Below are 20702 nucleotides of genomic sequence, written 5' to 3'. Positions count from 1 at the left end.
AGATCAGTTTATAGAGAGAAAAAGAATAAGCAGAAAAGGATGTGCCCGAAATGAGAACATGTTCAATCTGTTTCATGTTGCTATAGCTCTGCTTGCTTTTCTGTCTCATTATTGAATATGGCTGCCTGACTGTGTGAAACTGACGAAACAAGCAAAAAACAACTAGATATCTGAGCTCTCATGATCCATTATACAGCACCCTGTTTTGTACTAATAGTGATGGTTTGGTGGAATCACTTATTATGAAGGTGTTCAGAAAAAAATGCAATATGCAGTATACCAGAAAATAGTACAATTGCAAAATGAAGAAACTCACAAAGATGAAAATGTCAGAGGTTGTAAAATAGAACAAAATTGCTGGAGGAATCACCAGGCAAAAATGGGTTTTATTCTTCTGATTAACTGGGAGTTGATCTTTTGTTTTGCTGAAGTTAAGCTTTAAACACAGTGGAAGAGGCAAAAAAACAAAAACAAAAAAGAAATAGGTTGTGGAGTTAACACAGAAAAAACAAATCCTACACCAATTCTGGGTAATAGTACGCAATACCAATTTTCTCTCATACTGTATATTTTCTTTCATGTAATACAGGATAATGCACTAAAGTCACAATATGGTATTTAAAGTATGAGAAAAGAACAAAAGATAGATTCAGTAGAAATTATACAGATGATAGAAATAGTTTTTTTTAACAGATCCTTGTTGAAAAAGACATCAATTCAAACCCAAGGAACTACATTTTTAAATGGCAATTAAGAAAACTAAAGAAAAATTACTTTGAAAAAATAGCATTTATATATTGTAGTTAGTTTAGGGCGGCATGGTAATGCAGTGGTAGCGCTGCTGCCTCGCAGTTAGGAGACCTGGGTTTGCTTCCCGGGTCCTCCCTGCGTGGAGTTTGCATGTTGTCTGTGTGGGTTTCCTCCGGGCGCTCCGGTTTCCTCCCACAGTGCAAAGACATGCAGGTTAGGTGGATCGGCGATTCTAAATTGGCCCTAATGTGTGCTTGGTGTGTGGGTGTGTTTGTGTGTGTCCTGGGGTGGGTTGGCACCCTGCCCGGGATTGGTTCCTGCCTTGTGCCCTGTGTTGGCTGGGATTGGCTCCAGCAGACCCCCGTGACCCTGTGTTTGGATTCAGCGGGTTGGAAAATGGATGGATGAATAGTTAGTTTATGGGGGCTGTTTCAACATTGAAAACTGCTCAAGGGCATTTTTCCTTTTTAAGAGATGCTCTCATTAAGTACAAGATACTGTCTTTTTTAATCAAGTGGCATTAAATTATTATCACAGAGTCGTATTATTAAAAACTGCATTTGAAGATTTTTATTTGTATGAGAATGCCATTAGAGAAAAGGTATAGGGTGAAAATATTCAGGTCTGTTTAGAAAGTCTGAACATGTTACATGGAGTTTAAAATAAATAAAAAATACAACAAAATGTGACCATATACAAAGGTTATGTAAAACACTAATATATTGGTCATGAAACACTTCCCATGAAAAAGCAGAACTTTTAGAAAAATAAGTGGAAGTGAAATCTTTCTACAGGACTAATTTCCCTGCACTAATTGTTAAGGCAATTTTTAGAGAACTTAAAGTCAGTCAAATGTTTCTGTAAAATTTATTTACTCTTTTAGAAGCACTGCACAACCTTTTGAGACAGTGCTTATGCTTTCCAAGCATACTGCTGTAATTAGCTGTACGGTCTGTCCCCACCATGTGTGTTATTATATTTTTGTGCGGTTTGTTGTTACATTTTAATAATTAATTAGTTAACTTAGTTAAACGCTAGTTAGTTAGCTTCAAAGACTAATGCTAAATCAAAGAATTTTTAATATACATGACATGAAAACTTAATTTCATTTCATTTGTACAACTGACTATGCAATGCTTTACTGCCAGGACGAGTTAATGCAAAATACAAATAAACTTTTCTACAATTAACAAGTACAACCTAATAGATATAATTCTTAAATGGCCATACTAGATTCTAGTTTTAAATTACTGTCAAAGTAAAGATGTAAATAGCTAAGCTGCAATTTGCTTTAAAGAATACAAGATCTTTCATTGCAATCAGAAAATGAAGATCTTCTTAATATTGAATTAAACTGCTGCCAGAGGTACATCCTTTAGTCAGGGGGTGCCCATAATGTTTGAAGATATCAGTACTGAGGAGGCCACTTCAGGTTTAAATTGGAAATTTAAAAGGCTAAAGACATGTTATTTTAGAATAACACAATATATTTAGAATCACTACCAAGTTATTCATCTGTATTTTAACAACAATGGAAATCTTCAGTGAATATCTATTAAAGGAATACACCACTCAAAAATTATACTTTTTGTATATGTTACTTACCCCATGTGCACGGTAGTGATGATGGATATATTTTTTTTAATTTCACATTTTCTTGAAGAATGAAGATTAAAAAATTTAATTATATGATACAAGCCAATGGTGACCAATGTCATACAATGTCAAATGATATCAAAAAACACTAAATAGTACTTATGTAACATAAGCACATCAGTTATCCTGTTATTAGTTCATATCATGCAAAACAAGTGCATTTTTTTACTAAAATATTGTAAATAAGTGCTTTCACAAAAATCACCACAATTCATAAACTGAATTTGTGAATTGAAGATCTCTCTCCCTCTAATTCATTGGTCAAGACTCAAAAGTATTCTCTTCACTGCACACAAGACACTGGTTTTAAACTTATACAATCTGAAACTACTGAATAGTAAATAAGCAACATGAAAAATAAGAAAACATATCTGTCATGCAAAAAAATACACCTACATAACCATCTAAAGCAGCCATTTTTCAGACTACCTACAAAAAAGTTAGTAATAACTGATAATTCAGAATAGGCCTAACCTAGTAAAGGTTTGTTTTTCTGTAATGATTTTACTGGCTGTTGAGACCTCTAGATTTAGCCCATGCCATAAATGATGTTTTTTTGGCTTCAGGTATCTTTCCATTAAAAACACTTCACAGCTGACACAGTAGATAACCTGGAAAAGTAGTGGAGTGTTAAATGTTCTTTCTCCTACTTTAAACACACGTTTTTGTTTATTATTTTCTGGGATACCCTTTTTTACACTTTGATCACTGTAACCAGTGTATGTTTAATCACTAGTTTGTTAACGAATGTTTGAATTCAAAGAATTGAAGGCCAATGTTTACTTGTGCATTTTTGCCTATGTCAAAAAAGTTATCCTTTGAGACTGGTGCAACACTTGTGCTAAAAGAGAAGATGCGCCTCACTCAGCCTGTAAATTGATACACTTTTTCTTGCTGAACAGTAGAAAACCAGGATATACAGAGAAGTTGGCTGGGGGTTTTCAAGGGTCTTTCCATAGCTTCACTTGTGCTTTCTTTTGCTCTGTACAAGTGTGAATTCTTCTTTATTATCTACAAACACTGGGGACTCTTTACAATCATATTTGTTGCTGATGCAGTCTTCAACAAGATGTCATTTGAAAGGATTTTTTGGATGACAATCCCTATGGCCTTCCTATGTGAACAGGTGAAGCCCAAGGTTGCTCCAGGCATCTTTGGGTTGTGTCACAAGTTCGATCTGGTGTTTATATTAATTTACAATAAATTATTATTAATATAATCTACTTGAATAATTATCTTATTTTGCCCTTTATTATTGTCTTCCTTGCCCTGACAGATTCATCGTCATGGTGATTACTATGAAAGGCACACTATAAAATACAGATCACTTAACTGGAAATTACAACATAACTAAACATGTATTATTACGGTAAGCTGCTTAGGTGTATCCTTAGGCATACCTATGTTCCATCACTTTGACTTTGGGGACGTCTTTCCAAAACTGAGCTAAATCAGATGTACTGGTTCCAGAATTCTGGTCCATTTCAGCTGCCATTACAAGAAACCTGTCCTGGGGAGATGCTTGAGAACCTGAAAAAAAAATATAATGAAACCATTTAAATGACTATATATAATTAGTAATTTTTGTACCTTGTCAACATAAAACAAGAAACTTAACAAAAAGCAAAACAGTTTTATCATTACTTTGATTCATACACTTTTATAACAAATGCAAATAGGCCGAAGAAAATTTCTTTACTGACCAAAATAATATAAAAATGGAGATGTGTATCCAATTTGCTATGTGAAGGTTTGAAGCAACAAAATAAATAATTATTTACTGGTTTTCTGTATTTTCTACAAAAAATCTACATCAGTAGGTGATGTAACAATATGTTTTTCAGTGAGTTTACTGCTCTATGGGTCAGTTCAGGTTACTTTTACACTTAGGAAGACTTAACTTGCAGTAGACCAGTAATCCACCCATCTTGACACACATTTCACAAACACAAACAGCTGGCACACAGAATAAAAGTACTCAAATTTCCAATCAAATCAACTTATAACAAACATAACTTGCCACAACAGATAAAATAGGTAGTGAAATAGGCATAAGTAAAGAAACCTCCTTAGAAAAATGACTAATTGAGTATCCAAGCAAAATACTACAAACTATTGGAGATTATTTAAAAAAAAAATCTATCAATATCACATTTATCACTACATCAGAAGTTGCTGGGCCCTTTTGCCATACTTTTGCATAACAAAAAAAGGACTATTCATGGAGAGCTTCAATAAATTTATGGGTTTTACTCTTTGCTCTCTATGTGCAAAAGCATTCAAAAATCCAACTTAAAATCTTTCATCTATCACATGTATCTTGTTTAAAATTGTCCAAAATGTATCCAGGACAAGATCCAATCTGTGAGCGTTGCAATCTAGCTCTAGCCTCATTAGGCCACATGTTTAAGGAGTGCCCCAAATGAACATTATTTTGTACACAAATCTTTGAATGTTTATCAAACAAGCATTGGTGTCACAATCACTCCTACCTCATTAACAGCTGCATTTGGTGTACTAGAGGAGGGGTTTAAAGTGTAGAAGAACAACTTGACTGTATTAGCTGACACCACATTACTGTTAGACAGACTTATCTTATTTAACAGGAAGAATCTCAACCCACATGGGTTACTGATGTTCTATACTATTTGAAACTGGAAAAATCAAATTCCTTATCACTTGGAGCAGTGTTTCCCAAACTTGGTCTTGGGGACCCACTGTGGCTGCAGGTTTTTGTTCCAACCAGCTTCTGTTTTTAATTGGACTCCTGGGCTAATTAAGTGCACTGTTATTTCCCAAGCTCTGTGTTTTGTTCCCAAAACAATATTTATATTATATATATATATATATATATATATATATATATATATATATATATATGTATAATATATATATATATATATATATTATATATATATATATATATATTAAAATGTACCAAGCGGTTATATGGGAAGAATGTATTTTTTTCTTTTTAACAATATTTTCATCTTGATTTTCATTCTACTTTTCCAGGTGTTCTAATTGTTTAATTATCCATTATTTACTAATTACTAAACGCTAAAGCACTTGCAGCCTTTTATTATTCAGTGTTGTTTGCCTGGGTGTCTGTTCTGCTTTTTTAATTGTCATTAAAAAGATACAACAAAGGGGGGAAACTGCACAGAGAAAGGGCAAAATATAATGAAATCAACAGAACTAGACTATTGAAGGACTCCACCTTCATTGAAAACATACCTGTATTCTGCATCACACTTTGCCTACTGGCTTATTTAAAGGAGGGGCAAGAAGAGTATGTTACATAAGTAAATTTCAATAAATAATGATAATAATTAATAATGTCTTAATTATTTTTTTAACACATTCTATAATGTGTGAGTAGGAAAAGTTCAGCCAGGCTGAAAGAAATACATTTTTTTAAATGTCTAAGGACTTTTCCCTTCCGTTTTTTTTTTTTCTTTTTTTATTAAATATAAATGCTAAGGGGGCAACAATTAGCCTTCAAAAGCCATTTTACAGCAAAGAAAATGCAGGATATTTACTTTAATCAAGTTTATGTTGATAAGTAAAGAACATTTCAACTATAATCTAACATGACATTTAAAATAAGAAGGAGAGAGCAACATACAAACCTCCATGAAGGGACACTACAATGTCTAATGAAGCCCCAGGATCACAGCTGCTATTACTTGGTTTTACCCTGTATTTGTCTGGAGCTGTAGTTCTTACCTAAAATAAAAGAAGCAAACGTTCTTTGGAGTTATTGATTATTTATGCCCTAAAAACCTTTGTTCTTACAACAAAATACAAAAATATTGGATACTGACAAAGCTTACGTTGCAAGTATCTACATTAGTTAAGGAATCAATGAATATGTACCTGAATGGTGATGGAAGATTCAAGAGTTGAAATAAACATTTTAATAAGTAAACAAAATAAATGATATTCAGCATTTTACTATTCAGAGAGCCCAAAATGAGCCCAATGTCAATGCACATGAGTCCAACATAAAGAAAACACTAGATATGCTAAATATCTACCAAATATGCGGTCTCAGATATGTTACAAACCACATCAATGATTGACTGTTCACAGACTTAAATGAATCTTTTACCATGTCATAAGAAAGGAGATGTTTGGAGAAAAGAAATCTTTGAAGTTTGGCATACTTATAGAAACCTGAAAATGCATGCATTAACTGCAGTAAATGTTAAACGAATGAAGGCTTTCAGCAAAAATGATAAGACTTAAAACATCAGTAAAACTACATCACAACAGCTGAGGTAAAGGTACTTATACATGATAGCCCAAAAATATCAAAAAGAGAAACAATAGAACACAATAAGTCAGATGTGCAGGACTGAGTAACTGAAGCAGAAATTACTTGATTTTAAGTTTTGTGGCGATATCAAAAGGTTACAAAAAACAAAACAAAACAAAAACAGAAAATGCTTGACAACTTTTTTGTAATAAAAACATATCATTATCTTCATCAAAACACATTTTACATCATATTCAAACATATTGAATAAATGCTGATGTTTCTCCTGTCATGTTTATTTACTTTTTTACTAACATTTTTCTGTGAAATGTCTGAAATATAATTGTAACACTACACATTTATACATTTAATTTAATTTGACTGTATTTCAGTTGCCAATGAATATTACTTACAGACTGATCAACGTTTTCTTCCAATCCAATATTAAATATTAAAATTAAATTTGATTTTTCTTACTTATATTGGAAGAGGAGAGTGAAATTCTTGTATCATAAGTGCAGTGATATAATACAGTAAATATCTAAGAATAGCAGAAGATACATAAATGAAAAGCATCATTAAAGCATAAAAAACCCAAACAAATAAATAATAATAAAAAAAGACCAGCAGGAGGATAGAGTACACAGTGCAGGGTAGGTAGGATTAGGGTACCTTATGGTGGCCATAGTGACCTTATGGCCAGGGGGAAAATCTGTAGCTGAAGTACGTGGAGTGAAGGTTACCAAACCACACCATGATGCATCCAGTCAGGACACTTTCTTTCTTTCTTTTTTTTTTTATTAAAATCAAATAGAATTCCATACAAATACCTTAAGTTTTACAAAGAAAGGTTTGAAACAAATCAACCCCCACCCAGCTAGGCTAGGCTGGGCCAGCAGAGTAAAACTTTAAGCTAGTAAAAATAAGTAAATAGATAAATTAATAAGAGAAGATAAATGGAGTAAAAGTGAGGAGAGAACCTGCTTCCTCAATTTAAATGCTTATTCTAAAATGTTATTGATTAGATCCTGCCAGGTTCTGAAAAACTTTTGTAGAGATCCTCTAAGTGCGAATTAGATTTTTTCCAGTTTCAAATAGTATATAACATCAGTTACTCACTGACTTAGAACAGGAGAGTTAGAATTCTTCCAGTTGACCAAGATAAGTCTACATGCCAATAGTGTAGTAAAGGCAATTACAATTTTTTGTCCTTCTCCACTTTAAGTCAATCTGGGAGTATCAGAGTCAAGACACAGCAGTGTAAGTTCACCAGTGTTTTGCTTCTCATCCCAAATCTCTTTTGCTCCACATGGTGTTGACACTCTTATTTTATATTCTTACTTCCTGTAAAATTTGTGATGAATATCAAAAATAAAATACGTATTTTGTATGTAATAAAAAGCTCAAACTCGTCTTCATCTAAACTCATTATTTCATGTTACTGCAATACTTTACTTTTATATTGTGGTCTTCAGAAAAATCTTGTGTAGCTCACTGCACAAAGGAGACATATGTATACCATGACCATTACCAGTACACATAAAATCTTGGAGAAAACACAACCATACGCCATATGCTAAAATGTTTGCGGGGCATGAAGAAGCAGTGGGGTTAGGGGGTGGTGTATTTTCTATAAAAGAATTCCAGCTTAGAAATATTGGTTAAAAATTATTTTTTATTTCATAGAAATCAAGTTATATTTAGATTTAATTAAGTTTTCAGCTGAAGATGAGGTGTTCTCTACAGCAAAGTTTTGTTTTTTTTTAAATATGTGCATTTTATTAAAAAACATACAGTGTGTACAGTATGCCCATATAAAAATGTTTACCTTAAAGGCTACTACATTTTTAGTCACATTGTATAAGATTATTTTACATTTTCTTTCACCATCTCTGGATCCAAAGTTCAATTCTTCAGCAGGGCTGAAAAATGAAAGAAAAAAAAATACTGTTCACAATATAATCATGAATTCAAATAAAAATGTTTATTTCCCTTTGTCGACAAAGTACTTTCTTCTTTCTATCTATGATGTAGTGCCTTATCTATCTATCAAATAGATCAATGAAACTCAATTTGTAGCAATGCATGTTATTATTTTGAAACAACAGGCTGTTAATTTTTTTTGCATTGGACAAAGGGGATAGTAATAAAGTTTCACAGGTGGTAAAAAAATGTATATAGAGACAACGCTGTGGACAAAAGGCACAGTTATTCATTGGGCTTCAGAAATTGAAGGTTCTCTGAAAGGCAGTTGCTTTAGCACTACTTCAATGTGTTGATAAACTCATCCAGCTTGCAACAGAGCCCCGAGTATCCAAGCAAAGTCCGAATAACACTACAGATACATTAAGCTTTTCAGAAGTGTGAGCATTTTGGGTATATCTCAAAAAATGTGCTGGACAAGATGTGTTTAGATTTTCTGTTCCATTATGAGGCCTAGGGTAAACATACTTCGTCATAGATCAATAAATGAAACACATATCTGCCACTTTGAACCAGAGATTAAAAGATAATCAATGGAATAGTTAATTTTGCATGGGGAGAATATTCATGGAGAGCCTCATAATGGAGGTTTAGTAGGAAAAGCTCAAGAACCTCTAGATATATGCATATATTAATGGATTTTTGGGAATATATCCTATAGGTAATACTTGGAAAACTGGGAGGAAAAGCTGGAATATGTTGATGGTAAAATGGAGATCTGTTCCATCTTATTCAATTTGTCACTATGAAACTGATCATCTAGAAAGGAAAAGACTGAAAAAGTATCCATTTTTCAAATGTCTAACCATCATTTAAAATCAAATAATAAATTATTCATATTCCAACTGTTATTCATCAATGCTATAGTTATTTGACATACCTGATGTTAAGCAATTGTCCTTTGAATGTTGTCATTGGTTTTTTGACATGCTTTGTCTTGCTTATGCCATTTCCTTTCTCTTCTGCTTGTTTCAAACTTTCTTCAAGAAAGTTCACCTAAATGGAAGACAAACATAAAAATGAAAATGCCATTTTTTTCTGCCTGATTCATTTACACTAAAAATATGAACATAGCAGACTTTTATAGTTTAAAGCTGGCTGAGAGGCCAATAATTTTTTTCAAAGTTCAAATTAATCTAATCAATTTAGGCTTTAATTATTGTAATTTATTCTATTTATTTATTTATTTATATAATTTATTTACTTTATTCAAAACTGTAGATATTTTTACATGTGGTAACACCACCTATTTAAAAATAATACTTATTGTTTCCTGAGAAGACAAGTTTTAGGCTGGTACAATATATTTCCATATTGTGAGAGGAAGTGATTAGTTAAATCTCAGTCGCTTTTCTTCAGGATTTAAAAGGGGAAATGCACCAAAACTGCAAACCTGAGTCTTGCTTAAAATAATTTTCCAAACAAAATGCATATGTACACTCTCTCAACCTGTATACCAAGACTTAATGGCTAATAAGGAGTGTTCTAAGTACGTAAGTAATGATATTTAAAATTTTGTGTCTTATCAAGAAGACTGTCCTTGATCAATATACACTTCTTCTGCAAGACATCAGAAAAAAAGAGCAGTTTTAGGACTACTGATCAGTACAGTGTCTGATTTGAGGGGAGGGAGGGACTGTTCTCCTTGTGAGAATAATAAAGCACTTATCTGATTTCTCTTGCAAGAGAGGTGCATGTATGCATACACATAAATATATATGCTTTCAATATCAATGGATAATGCTCAATGTCTTTGTAATGAATAATCTGAGGCAAAAACTACTGTATACAAAATCTGGTTTGGTAAGGATGTTTACGGTTTATCAAGAAATAATTGGAAGAAAATGTTTGATAAGCAGTAAAGGAGGTGCCTGCAAGTCAAGTAATGGTGCAGCAATGATTTTGCTAAAAATTCATGACAACAAAATCAATTAGGACTTCTTGCCTGTTAGACTTCAGCTGTCTTAAATATAGTCAATGTTTTCTATGATCTTTGTAACATAATCTAACATTCTGAAATAGACTTGGTTGATATCAGCGTGATGGGGACTGATGGCCTTCCCAGGAGTACTGACTGTACACACACACACACTTAAACTTCACTCTTACGCAGCAAATCAGAACTGATGAGCAACTTAACCTGCATATTTAACAGATGTAGGTTGAAAATCAGAGAACCAGGTGGAGACCAGGTGAAAAACTCAGACAGACATAATAGATATGAAGTGCAAACTTTAAAAAATACAGTTAAGCAGGTTTAGTATTTGAACCCAGGAGTGCTAACTTGTTTGCTACTGTGTCACCTAATTCAATAGTATCCATTGCCATGTCCCCCCATAAAAAAAACAAACAAAAAAAACTTCCCCTTCCTGATGTTCTGCTACTGTTTCACATTAAATATCTTTAAGTAAAATGTAATGTTAAAAAATGGACACCCGAGTATACAGGAATTGCTTCTCTTCAGTCATTCTCATATAGACTTTTTTGTGTTCTGGATCATTGTTCTCCTGCATGATCTAGCCAGTTGACTGTAAATTGTCCTTGACAATTTTCTGATACTGAGAACTGAAGTTCAGGCAAGCTGGTAATCCCTAGGAATATTCACTACTATATCAAGTTTTTATCGTTTGGAGATTGTGTTTTAGTGGAGACCCCGAGCTAAAGAAATGGCTTTGTTGTCGTTTCCAGACTGACAGATTTATCAACAACTTTTTTTTCCTGATCTCTTCAAGATTTGATTGTGGCATTATATGCTTGTTGCAACGATAAATATTTAACCTAAGTCTGATGTTAAGGGAGAAAATTGAATTGTTTTCTATTGAGCAGTGATGGCTATAATCATTCTTGGCTGTGTTAAATCAGCTGAATCTAATTATTCCTTTAATTGTGTTGATTTATCTAGCTGGCAATGGGCACTGGATAATAAAGCATGCATATTTGGAATTCTGAAAAGTTAAAGTGGTACTGTATATTTCATCTCTAATTCATGCTAATTTTTCAATTGAATTCTCCATGTTTTCATTCATATATAAATCTTTAAACATGATAAAATAACATCTGTTATCTTAAAATAAAACAGTGGAAAGTGCCAAGAATGTGATAAGTTTATAAAAAAAAAAAAAAAGAAAAACCACTGGTCAAAATGGAATGCACAGCAGCACATCAAAAGTGCTTTATTTGCAAAAATAGGGGCATATTTTAAGCAGACGCTCTGCTGAGCAACTCAGTACAGACCATATCCTATTACATAACTTTCATGCATATCCTCTTTTTTTTTTTTTTTTTTTTTTTTATTAAACAAAAGGTTAAATTAAAAATGAACATAAATTACAAATGATATAAGGACTTTGTTGAAATGGTAATACATGATATAGATGTACATTGCAAAAGAAAGCAAATGACACAATTAAGAACTGCAAGCGGGCATAGAATCTTTTCAACAGCATTGATGTATTGACAGGACGGCAAGAAATAAGGACAACTCACATCCATGGTAAGAATCTCTCTTTTAACATTTGAAGTGGCACTGATAAAATTGAAATGTGTTCTTTTAGTTATTTGCATACTTACAGGTTTAGTAACCAAAAAGAGAGTCATAAAAGGCAGAAATGTTTAGTGTAAGCTAAAAATATTCAATGTAAAATAAATGAAACCAAAACTGCTGGGAAAAATGGATTTGTTAAAATCTTTTCCATATACCTAAAGCCTGTATTTACACCTAGTGCATATATCTGTAAAAATATATAGTTGAATTTCAACACTAGACATAAACAGGACACAAACCTAAATACCAAATTGTGCCAATTACCTTAATTCCATTGAAATGTATTTACATTTACATAATGCTGCTGTGAAAACCCACATTTTTGCTATTTTATATATATAGTTGCTGGTGCTCCTTGTCAATTAGATAGTTTTGTTTGTAATGTACATATGAACCAAGTTAATGGTGTTTAGTGCTGTCAATTAAAAAAAAAAAAAAGTCAATACTACAGTATAGATAATCCATTTCTGAATCTGAACAATAGTGGCCTGAAAAATGTTACTTCATGTAAATCTGTGAAGTATGTAGATAGTACCTGTCTAATTGTGCTTATACAGTATTTAATATAGATGAGACAGTATTTAAAGTGTATGCATATCAAATGGTGTGACGAACACGAACCAGCTTTGAACGTCCAAAAAAAGAATAAAAAAAAAACTTTTATAAAAATAATTTTTGATTACAAGCGTGGTGGCAGAGATAGTATAGTGGTTAGTATGGTTACCTTATATACCTAGAGACCACTGCCTCGTTGAGTTCTGTGTGGAGTTTTCACATGTCTAAGTTGATTTTCAAGTTGGATTTTTCACCATCATTTCTTAAAATGTACAGGTTAGGTTTGTCTCTAAATATGACCCATGTGTGCGAGAGCATCAGCCTTATGTTGCACTGGTGAACTATCTAGAACAGGTTCCTGCCTTGACTTACATTATTAAAAGCACCACTCTACCAACTAAAGTAGACCCTGAGGAATGGAGATAGCTTCTAAAATAAAAGCCACTTAAAATGGAAATTACTCTGAAAATCTGCTCAAAGGGAAATAATGTGTCTGCTATTCTCATTTTATTGCTTAAACTGATCTACCATCAGTATTATATGTGCAAAATAGAAACCAAACCTGTTTTCACAACCAGTTGTATCCTACAGTACATGGTCTTCTGAGTTCAAACACCAAGAAAATTGAAAAGAAATCACAAAGACGACAAGAAACCTCTTGAATGGGTATGCCTAAATATTATATACATTTATAAATACAATTTCATACATTTTTACAAATAAAAGATTTGTGATAATTTATCTAATAAATGTTTAAAGCTGGTACTCTTAACATTTGTTGTAAACAATTGTTTTTCTTTTGGTATTTCCAGTTTCTTCATACTTGAATTAAAAGAAGGTGGAACCACATGTGAGGTCACGTTTTGATCAAGTTACAGGAGTGCAGGATGTATTGTGGGATTAGCTCAAGACAAGGTAAACTAGACCCAGCTGTTGCAGTTAGTGGCAGATAAGAAAATAATGATAAAAAGCAGCAGAAGCAGGCAAAGTGAAGATGACAACTACACTGAAAAACACTGTTACTATATCATAGCTGAAGAAATCCAAATAATCCTGCACGAGATATGTAAAGATAAGAACAACAATGCATCCTCACATCTCTTTAAAGTATGAAAATAAATTTGATGTAAGAGATGCAGTGTATATTTTTGGAAAGTCTAACAATATTACCTTGGTAATATAAAATGAACCCATGTACTGCAGGTTACAATGTATAATTTAAAATAAACAAACATGTATTACATTATTTAATGTTTATGGATTGCTGATGGCTTTGCAAAATCTATATATACTGTAGTAATTCTAGTCATTATTATTAATAGTACATGTATAATGCCTTGAGTCAGCAAATATTAAAATAACAGGTTAAATGGATAGATTGCAATGTTGATTTACCAATTCTTGTGGGGTATATATATATATATATATATATATATATATATATATATATATATATATATATATATATATATATAATATTTGAAAGATGGGACAAATGATGCAAGATGAAACAATTTTAGTGCCTTTCACATAAATAACTTTCCTGTTGCATAGATTGTTTTTTAAACAAAGAAGCAAAAAAAAACCCCAAAAAACAGAGGAGTATTTTTCTCAATGTTGTGGACAGGAGTGCATTGGATTAAATTAGACAGCTGTGGGCAGAGGTTATGAAACTGTGCTAAAGGCCATTGATAAGGGAGCCAAGCATTACCCAATAAATATAATCCTGACAAATGTATTCTCAATCAAAACAGCATTCACTTTTCTATGTCTTTGTTATTTGGTAGATGGATGTTCACTTACAAAAATTTCCCTCTTTACAAAATCTGCTGTTTCAGGAGGACGTCTCATTCTTTGATCACATGCTGGATGTCATGGTACCATGAAATAACAGAAGACTTACTTAAATAATTCCAAGAAGAAAGTGCCTTTCATTATTTGGCATAACTTTGTTAAAATATGCAAAACTCATTTCAAAAGCTGTAGCTTGTACAAGCTTATAAAAATTCAAAATCTCCCTAACATGATCTCTTTATTTCACTGGTAAATGGATCATAAATAATTAGGCTGTAAATTTTAAACAAGGAATTAACAATTACAATACTGTATTTTGTCTTTATTTGAGAAAGTTTAACTTAAGTAAAACAGCTGCCTTATGTGAGGCAACTCAGCTGTAAAATTGTGAAATATCACTGGTCAATTTAGAGTGACCTTTTCACTTAGCTTGCATGTCTTTTGGGATGTGGGATGAAAACCAGAAGAAAACTAGTGAAGTGGCTCATTTTCATGCCTTGTCTCGTGGAACTGACTCAGCAGTGCCAATCACTGGTCTACTGTAAGTGTCGGGGTATGGAAAATTGTCCTGTTATTGATTGAGATTTAAGCAAGTCTGAAATGGCATGACGGACAGATTCAAACTTCCTAGTTGAAATCAGCAGGGACATACAACACTATTCTGTAAAAGTTGGCATTTATATCACAAAAGGATGTTAAAGATTTTTATGTAAGACCTCTTTTTTTGAGTGCCATTTCAGTTAGCGTAATTATGTAGTGTAAAAGCGGGGTTTCCATATTGTGAAATTAACATTCAATTTAGGACCACCATAAGCAACCAAGCTTCACTCAGTGTTTCAATTGTAGTTAATTTCAAGATATATGGTATCATGTTTTTCTCAGTAAATAATGGGGGTGGAGACAAGGAGCAAATATAATCAAATTGTTTTAGCATCTTATTTTACATTCCTGTGTGGTTTGGAAATTCCTTTGTGATGCTGGTTGCTATGAAAGGGTTTATATGAAACAGAGAAATATTCTATAAAGACAATTCAAGTTTAAAAAAAAATATTCCTAAAGTAGTAACTTGTTTTCATCCAGAAAAGGTATGTATACTTTTGTTATACTCTGACCTAATCATATATAATGCATAATGCACTGTGGATTACTTTAGAGTTATTTTTCATAAATCTGGTATTTTAAATATAACAAGATTTTACTATTTCATCAATTGTAAAATAAATACTAAATAAGTAGGTTTAAACAGCAATCACTGCTCAAGTGGGTTGAAATAGTATATTCTGTGTGTTCAAACAAAATGTAAAAAGTGATAAACTTCAGTACCTCACATGAACAAAGTCACTGCTATAACAATAATTGGGCCAAGATGAGAATACAAAAATTCAAAACATTTTAAAGGCATATTTTATAATTAAAAGGCAGGACTTTTCAATATGTGGGTTGGCACCCTGCCCTGTGCCCTGTGTTGGTTGGGATTGGCTCCAGCAGACATTTTTTGCTGATGTTTGATTAATTAATACAATAAAGCCATTCAACCAGCTGTACTACATTTTAGCTTCTTAATATTTCTTTAAAGTTTGTGATGTGCCATGGATTACAGCAGTGTCATGAAAAAATTATGCAGGATTTTATTCATTCTCTGTGAAGTATCTTGCCAAGCAAGGTGGTCAGCATAATGCATACTAAACCCATTACGGAACTGTATAAGAAGGGTATCATGATTTAGTGTAACAGCTGCAAAATTCTGTGTTCAGATTCAGAGGGTTGGAAAATGGATGGATGGATGGACTTTTCAATATTAGTTTATAAGTTTTGTTATAAAACACAAAACACACAATAACAACACGTTTAATAGGCTTAACCGTTAGCTGATCTTGCCAATTTAGATCTGCACAATACTGGATATAATTAACTATTTGGTAATAACTCTTGCAAGTCACTGTTTGTAAGTCATTTTTAAAAATAACAAATGTCTATTTTATTTTGTATTTCTTAATGATAAAAGAAAAGTATACTTCGTAATGATCATTATTATTAATGCATGATTAATTTACTATTATATTTGTGCAGTCCATATATGTTTTCACTTAGTATTTTGGTTCTCCTTCGACATATTAAAGGAAGTGATGTCTCAGTGACTGATGACTCAAAATTGCATTTGTTAGTATAGGCATGCTTTCTCTACAATAAAAATATTTTAAGGTATAATATGAAAACATTACTGATAGTCTTCTGAGAACAAGATAAGAAGGGGTAAGCGATTGTGTGAAATACTGTATTTTTACTGTATTGTATTTGATTGACTTAGATCATTGTTTACCATTATTATTTTAAATATTTCTATTTCACTCAAACTCCTATTTTGTGCACATGCAAATTACTTGCTGTGTTTCAACCCCTCCAACACTTCGGCAATAATGAATTCAGTGGAATACAAATTAAGATTAAAAATATATAGCCATTGTCACCTGTAATAGTTGTGACCTCTGTGTAGTGGATGAGGTATATCACTTATCCTGAAAACTATAAGGCTCCAAGAAGAGTTTAGCTGCAATGGTGGTTTAAAGTAAATATTACTCAACCTCACCTAAAACAGGTACATTGGGAGCAACTCTACAACCAGTGGCACCTAGTGGCCAAAGCAGCCCAGTCATATACAGAATAATAAATATAACTGAAAAACTCCTGAAATACTCTGATGTGTAACAGATACTCATTGTAAACTCTCAATGTTGGATTGTTATTGGATATTTTTAAATTAGCCTTAAGAGAATCCTGGGTAAAAGTCTGAATGACCAACATTGCAATCATGCATACTGACTGACATCCAGGTGAAGAAGTATATTTTGTTGTCAACTAATCATCATTAAGTTAGCAGACATCTCAAACTTGTACCGAGTTCAGCTATCATTTCACAAGAGCTTCTTCTGCTTTTGAGAGAGCAGTCAAAGACAAAAACATCTGAATGGACCCTGTATAAAATTTCATGTAGTGGATGCTGATGTAATGTGTTTGTCATCAAGTTAAAGAAAGAGACTCTCAATACATTGTTAACAGGACTGACACAAAAAATGTAGTAGCGGTTCTGGTAAGACAATATACCTGCATTTAGCAGTATTTGAAGTAAAGACTTGCATGTAGGAACAGTGTGGTGAAGCTATAGAGAATGATTTATCACAGAAGTTCTAAAACACCATTCCACCACATCTTTTGTTCTGAGTAAATGCATATTATCAGGTTATTGTTGACAAATACAAAGTATACTTTGAGGAAATCAGTAGATACTCCCTACTTGATGGGGGCAGTGCCAGAAACATCTTGTAAGACTGGATGGATTTCTGTGGTGGAAGTAACTGCTGCAAGAAGAGAGTTTCACGGCCATAGGGCCAAAGGAGTGGAGCTCTGGATGGAGCACTGAATTTAGCAATAATGTATTGGCTAACAAATGAGTCAAACATTACATTGAAGGCAGAATGGGATATATTCCCTGTTTCTAAAAACAGGATGAAGAGGACATGCACCCTTTATAGAGGGATCACATTTATGAGCCTCATTTGGAGATCTATGCCAGGATACTGAAACCAAGTTTCTCAGTGAGAAGTTACATTTCAAAAATTCCTGCACAGGATTGTTGTGCTCACGTTTTGTGATCTAGAGTTAAAAACTCTTACTTTTCTAGGATCCTGCTATGTTGGGTATTAGTCTCTAATGAGGATAAGTAAACATAGAAATGGCGCAACAGTAGAAATTCACAACATGTCTAATGGATCATGTTTCTTCTGGTCTAGGGACAATGAAAAATTTCAAATGGCTTTGTAAGGTTAACCATTTTTCAATCAGAAAATTATTTTTAGAGAGACATCTTTCTTGAAATCATTCAACCACAAATGCTTGTTCCATTTGGTAGAGCACATACAGTATTCAGATTTTTAATTTCTTAGCTGTAAATACAGTGTGGATTTCCTGATATGTGTATAATGGCACACTTGCATATTGAATTAAGAAATAAACAAAAGTGAAAATCAAAATATGTTTCATGTTCTGTATCTTGCAGCATCAGGTTGAGGTGTATTTGCTGCTTCTGATCGTAAATTAAGAGTTATCACTTTTCTCTATTTGGCTTAAATAAGTGTTTTACAAGTGACATGGGTTCTTGTCCATGAAAGATTTCAGGTAGCAAAAAGAAAACTCCTCAGATTTAAACAATTAGTTTACCAAAGCCTGACTTCATCATCATCATCATCATTTCTTTTCCTACTATGAGGGTATTAGAATGCCGATAAAAGGTAAAGATGCCTGACTAAGCAAACATTCTGATAGTACCCTCTGAAGTTGATCCTTAGAAGACCAGTGCTATTTGTTTGAGAAATAATGGTATGTGAAGAACAGAAGAAGTGCAAATAACAACCTCACATCAAAAAGGTAAAAGCCCAAACACTTTCTTCAGCAAGCAGAGAACAGACAGTACTAGATTCAGAATATATGTACTTTGAGGAGAAAAAAAAATTAGAAGGTAACAGAAATATACTGGCATAAATAGATTTGCAAAGGAAATCTTCCTACACCACTTTATAAGCATTAATTTATGCTCCAGTTGTCAGTAACTATCAACAACTTAGAAGCAATCTAATTGAGCATCACTTGCTTAAAATAGGAAGCAATTGTTGCAATCAAATCCAATGAAAATTCAATACATAACAATCATATGTGTCATCTTTGTTTAAACAACCTAGAATTTACAGGGGGCATTAGGTGTCCATACTTTTATCTGTCATTTGATGGAGTTTCAAATGTAGACATCCAGCTACTATTATTTTTGGTGCAAGATTACACCTTTTATTGGCTAACTAAAAAGATTACAACATGCAAGCTTTCGAGGCAACTCAGGCCCCTTCTTCAGGCAAGATGCAATACCTCTTGGTATTACATCTTGCCTGAAGAAAGGGCCTGAGTTGCCTCGAAAGCTTGCATATTGTAATCTTTTTAGTTAGCCAATAAAAGGTGTCATTTTGCTTGGCTTTTCTATACATTCATAATGGATAACACGGTACAATACCCTAGTACTGGTGCAAGATTGAAATTTGTTTAAAAGGAATTTTCCTGACTTTTCTAGTATTCCTTTAACAAATTAATTAATGATAAAGTCAATAGTCAACATTTCTGGATTCTATCAATTAATGCACTTTCAGCTAATATCGGGCAACAAAGTAAAAAGGAACTCCCAATATATAATTCTGGCAAGGAATTCAATTTAATTATTCACAACAAACTATCTTTGTCGATTAGTACAAATTAAGGAATAATTTATTTTAAGATAATATATAACACACATCTTCGAAAATTAAAAATTATAAAAATATATCAGGGAGAGCATGCTAAATGTAAAAGATGTCAGCCCGTATTATATTAATATGGTATTGAACCAATGACCTCTTGATTAGGAGTCAGCAGTTCTTACTGCTGCACCACACAAGCTGTCATATCAATAGCCTAACCTAACCTGCTTTCATCTTCTTTGGTTATGTTCTTGAATAAAGGCACACTCAGAAAATGTACAAGTATAACAAAACGAAAGTGTTTATTTGATATTTGAACTTCAGGCTTCACACATTATACAGGTCATGTCTACATTTTGTCAGTTATTACTAAAACATGAAAAATGTTTCTGTTTTAACAATGTGTTTACATAGATTGTTGTAGACACAGAACACAAATGAAATGTATGTATTCCAAATGATGATATAATATTTACCCTCTACAACTCCAGGCACTTCACTCCAAGATAAAACACTGAGCACTGAGAACCTTCTTTGCGAATTGAGCTGTGTCGGTTGGTGGGTGGTTGGGTGGGATGGGATAGTAGACTGCTTGTGTTGATCAACACATTTACCACACAAAAGATGCTGATGGAGAGGTGGCAAAGGAATTTAAGGTGGGCAGGGATCACGAGTTTTTTTGTAGGCTTCGGTAATTCTAGTGTTAATAAGGCATGCATAGTGTGGAGTTTTATGTATAAAACTTTGTTTAACTTACTCTCAAGTTCTTAGTTGCTTCCCAAATACAGATTTATAAATATCACTTGTGCTTCAGAAAACTATGAAAAGGAATGTCAAAAGGAATGCCTACACATATATATTAAAACACATCATCGTTTGAAGC

At 32.9% G+C, this 20702-nt stretch overlaps 2 protein-coding genes across 3 annotated transcripts in view; one reads left to right on the top strand and one right to left on the bottom strand.

Moving 5' to 3' along the window:
* LOC114650919 (ankyrin repeat and SOCS box protein 9-like) overlaps nt 1-20702 on the top strand; it is a 336765-nt gene that overhangs the window by 103711 nt on the left and 212352 nt on the right. The gene's annotated exons all lie outside the window — the stretch shown is intronic.
* mospd2 (motile sperm domain containing 2) overlaps nt 1-20702 on the bottom strand; it is a 111200-nt gene that overhangs the window by 8380 nt on the left and 82118 nt on the right. For both annotated transcript variants that reach the window (XM_051927225.1, XM_051927226.1), the window contains exons 10-13: nt 9531-9646; nt 8496-8589; nt 6039-6135; nt 3807-3936 (exon numbers count right to left, since the gene is read on the bottom strand). In XM_051927225.1, the coding sequence (XP_051783185.1) occupies nt 3807-3936; nt 6039-6135; nt 8496-8589; nt 9531-9646 (437 nt within the window). The remainder of the gene's footprint in view (nt 1-3806; nt 3937-6038; nt 6136-8495; nt 8590-9530; nt 9647-20702) is intronic.

The sequence above is a fragment of the Erpetoichthys calabaricus genome, chromosome 4 (genome assembly GCF_900747795.2).
Source record: "Erpetoichthys calabaricus chromosome 4, fErpCal1.3, whole genome shotgun sequence".
In the NCBI taxonomy this organism is placed as follows: domain Eukaryota; kingdom Metazoa; phylum Chordata; class Cladistia; order Polypteriformes; family Polypteridae; genus Erpetoichthys; species Erpetoichthys calabaricus.
Note: the sequence above shows the minus strand (reverse complement) of the source record. Positions and strands in the feature narration are given on the sequence as shown.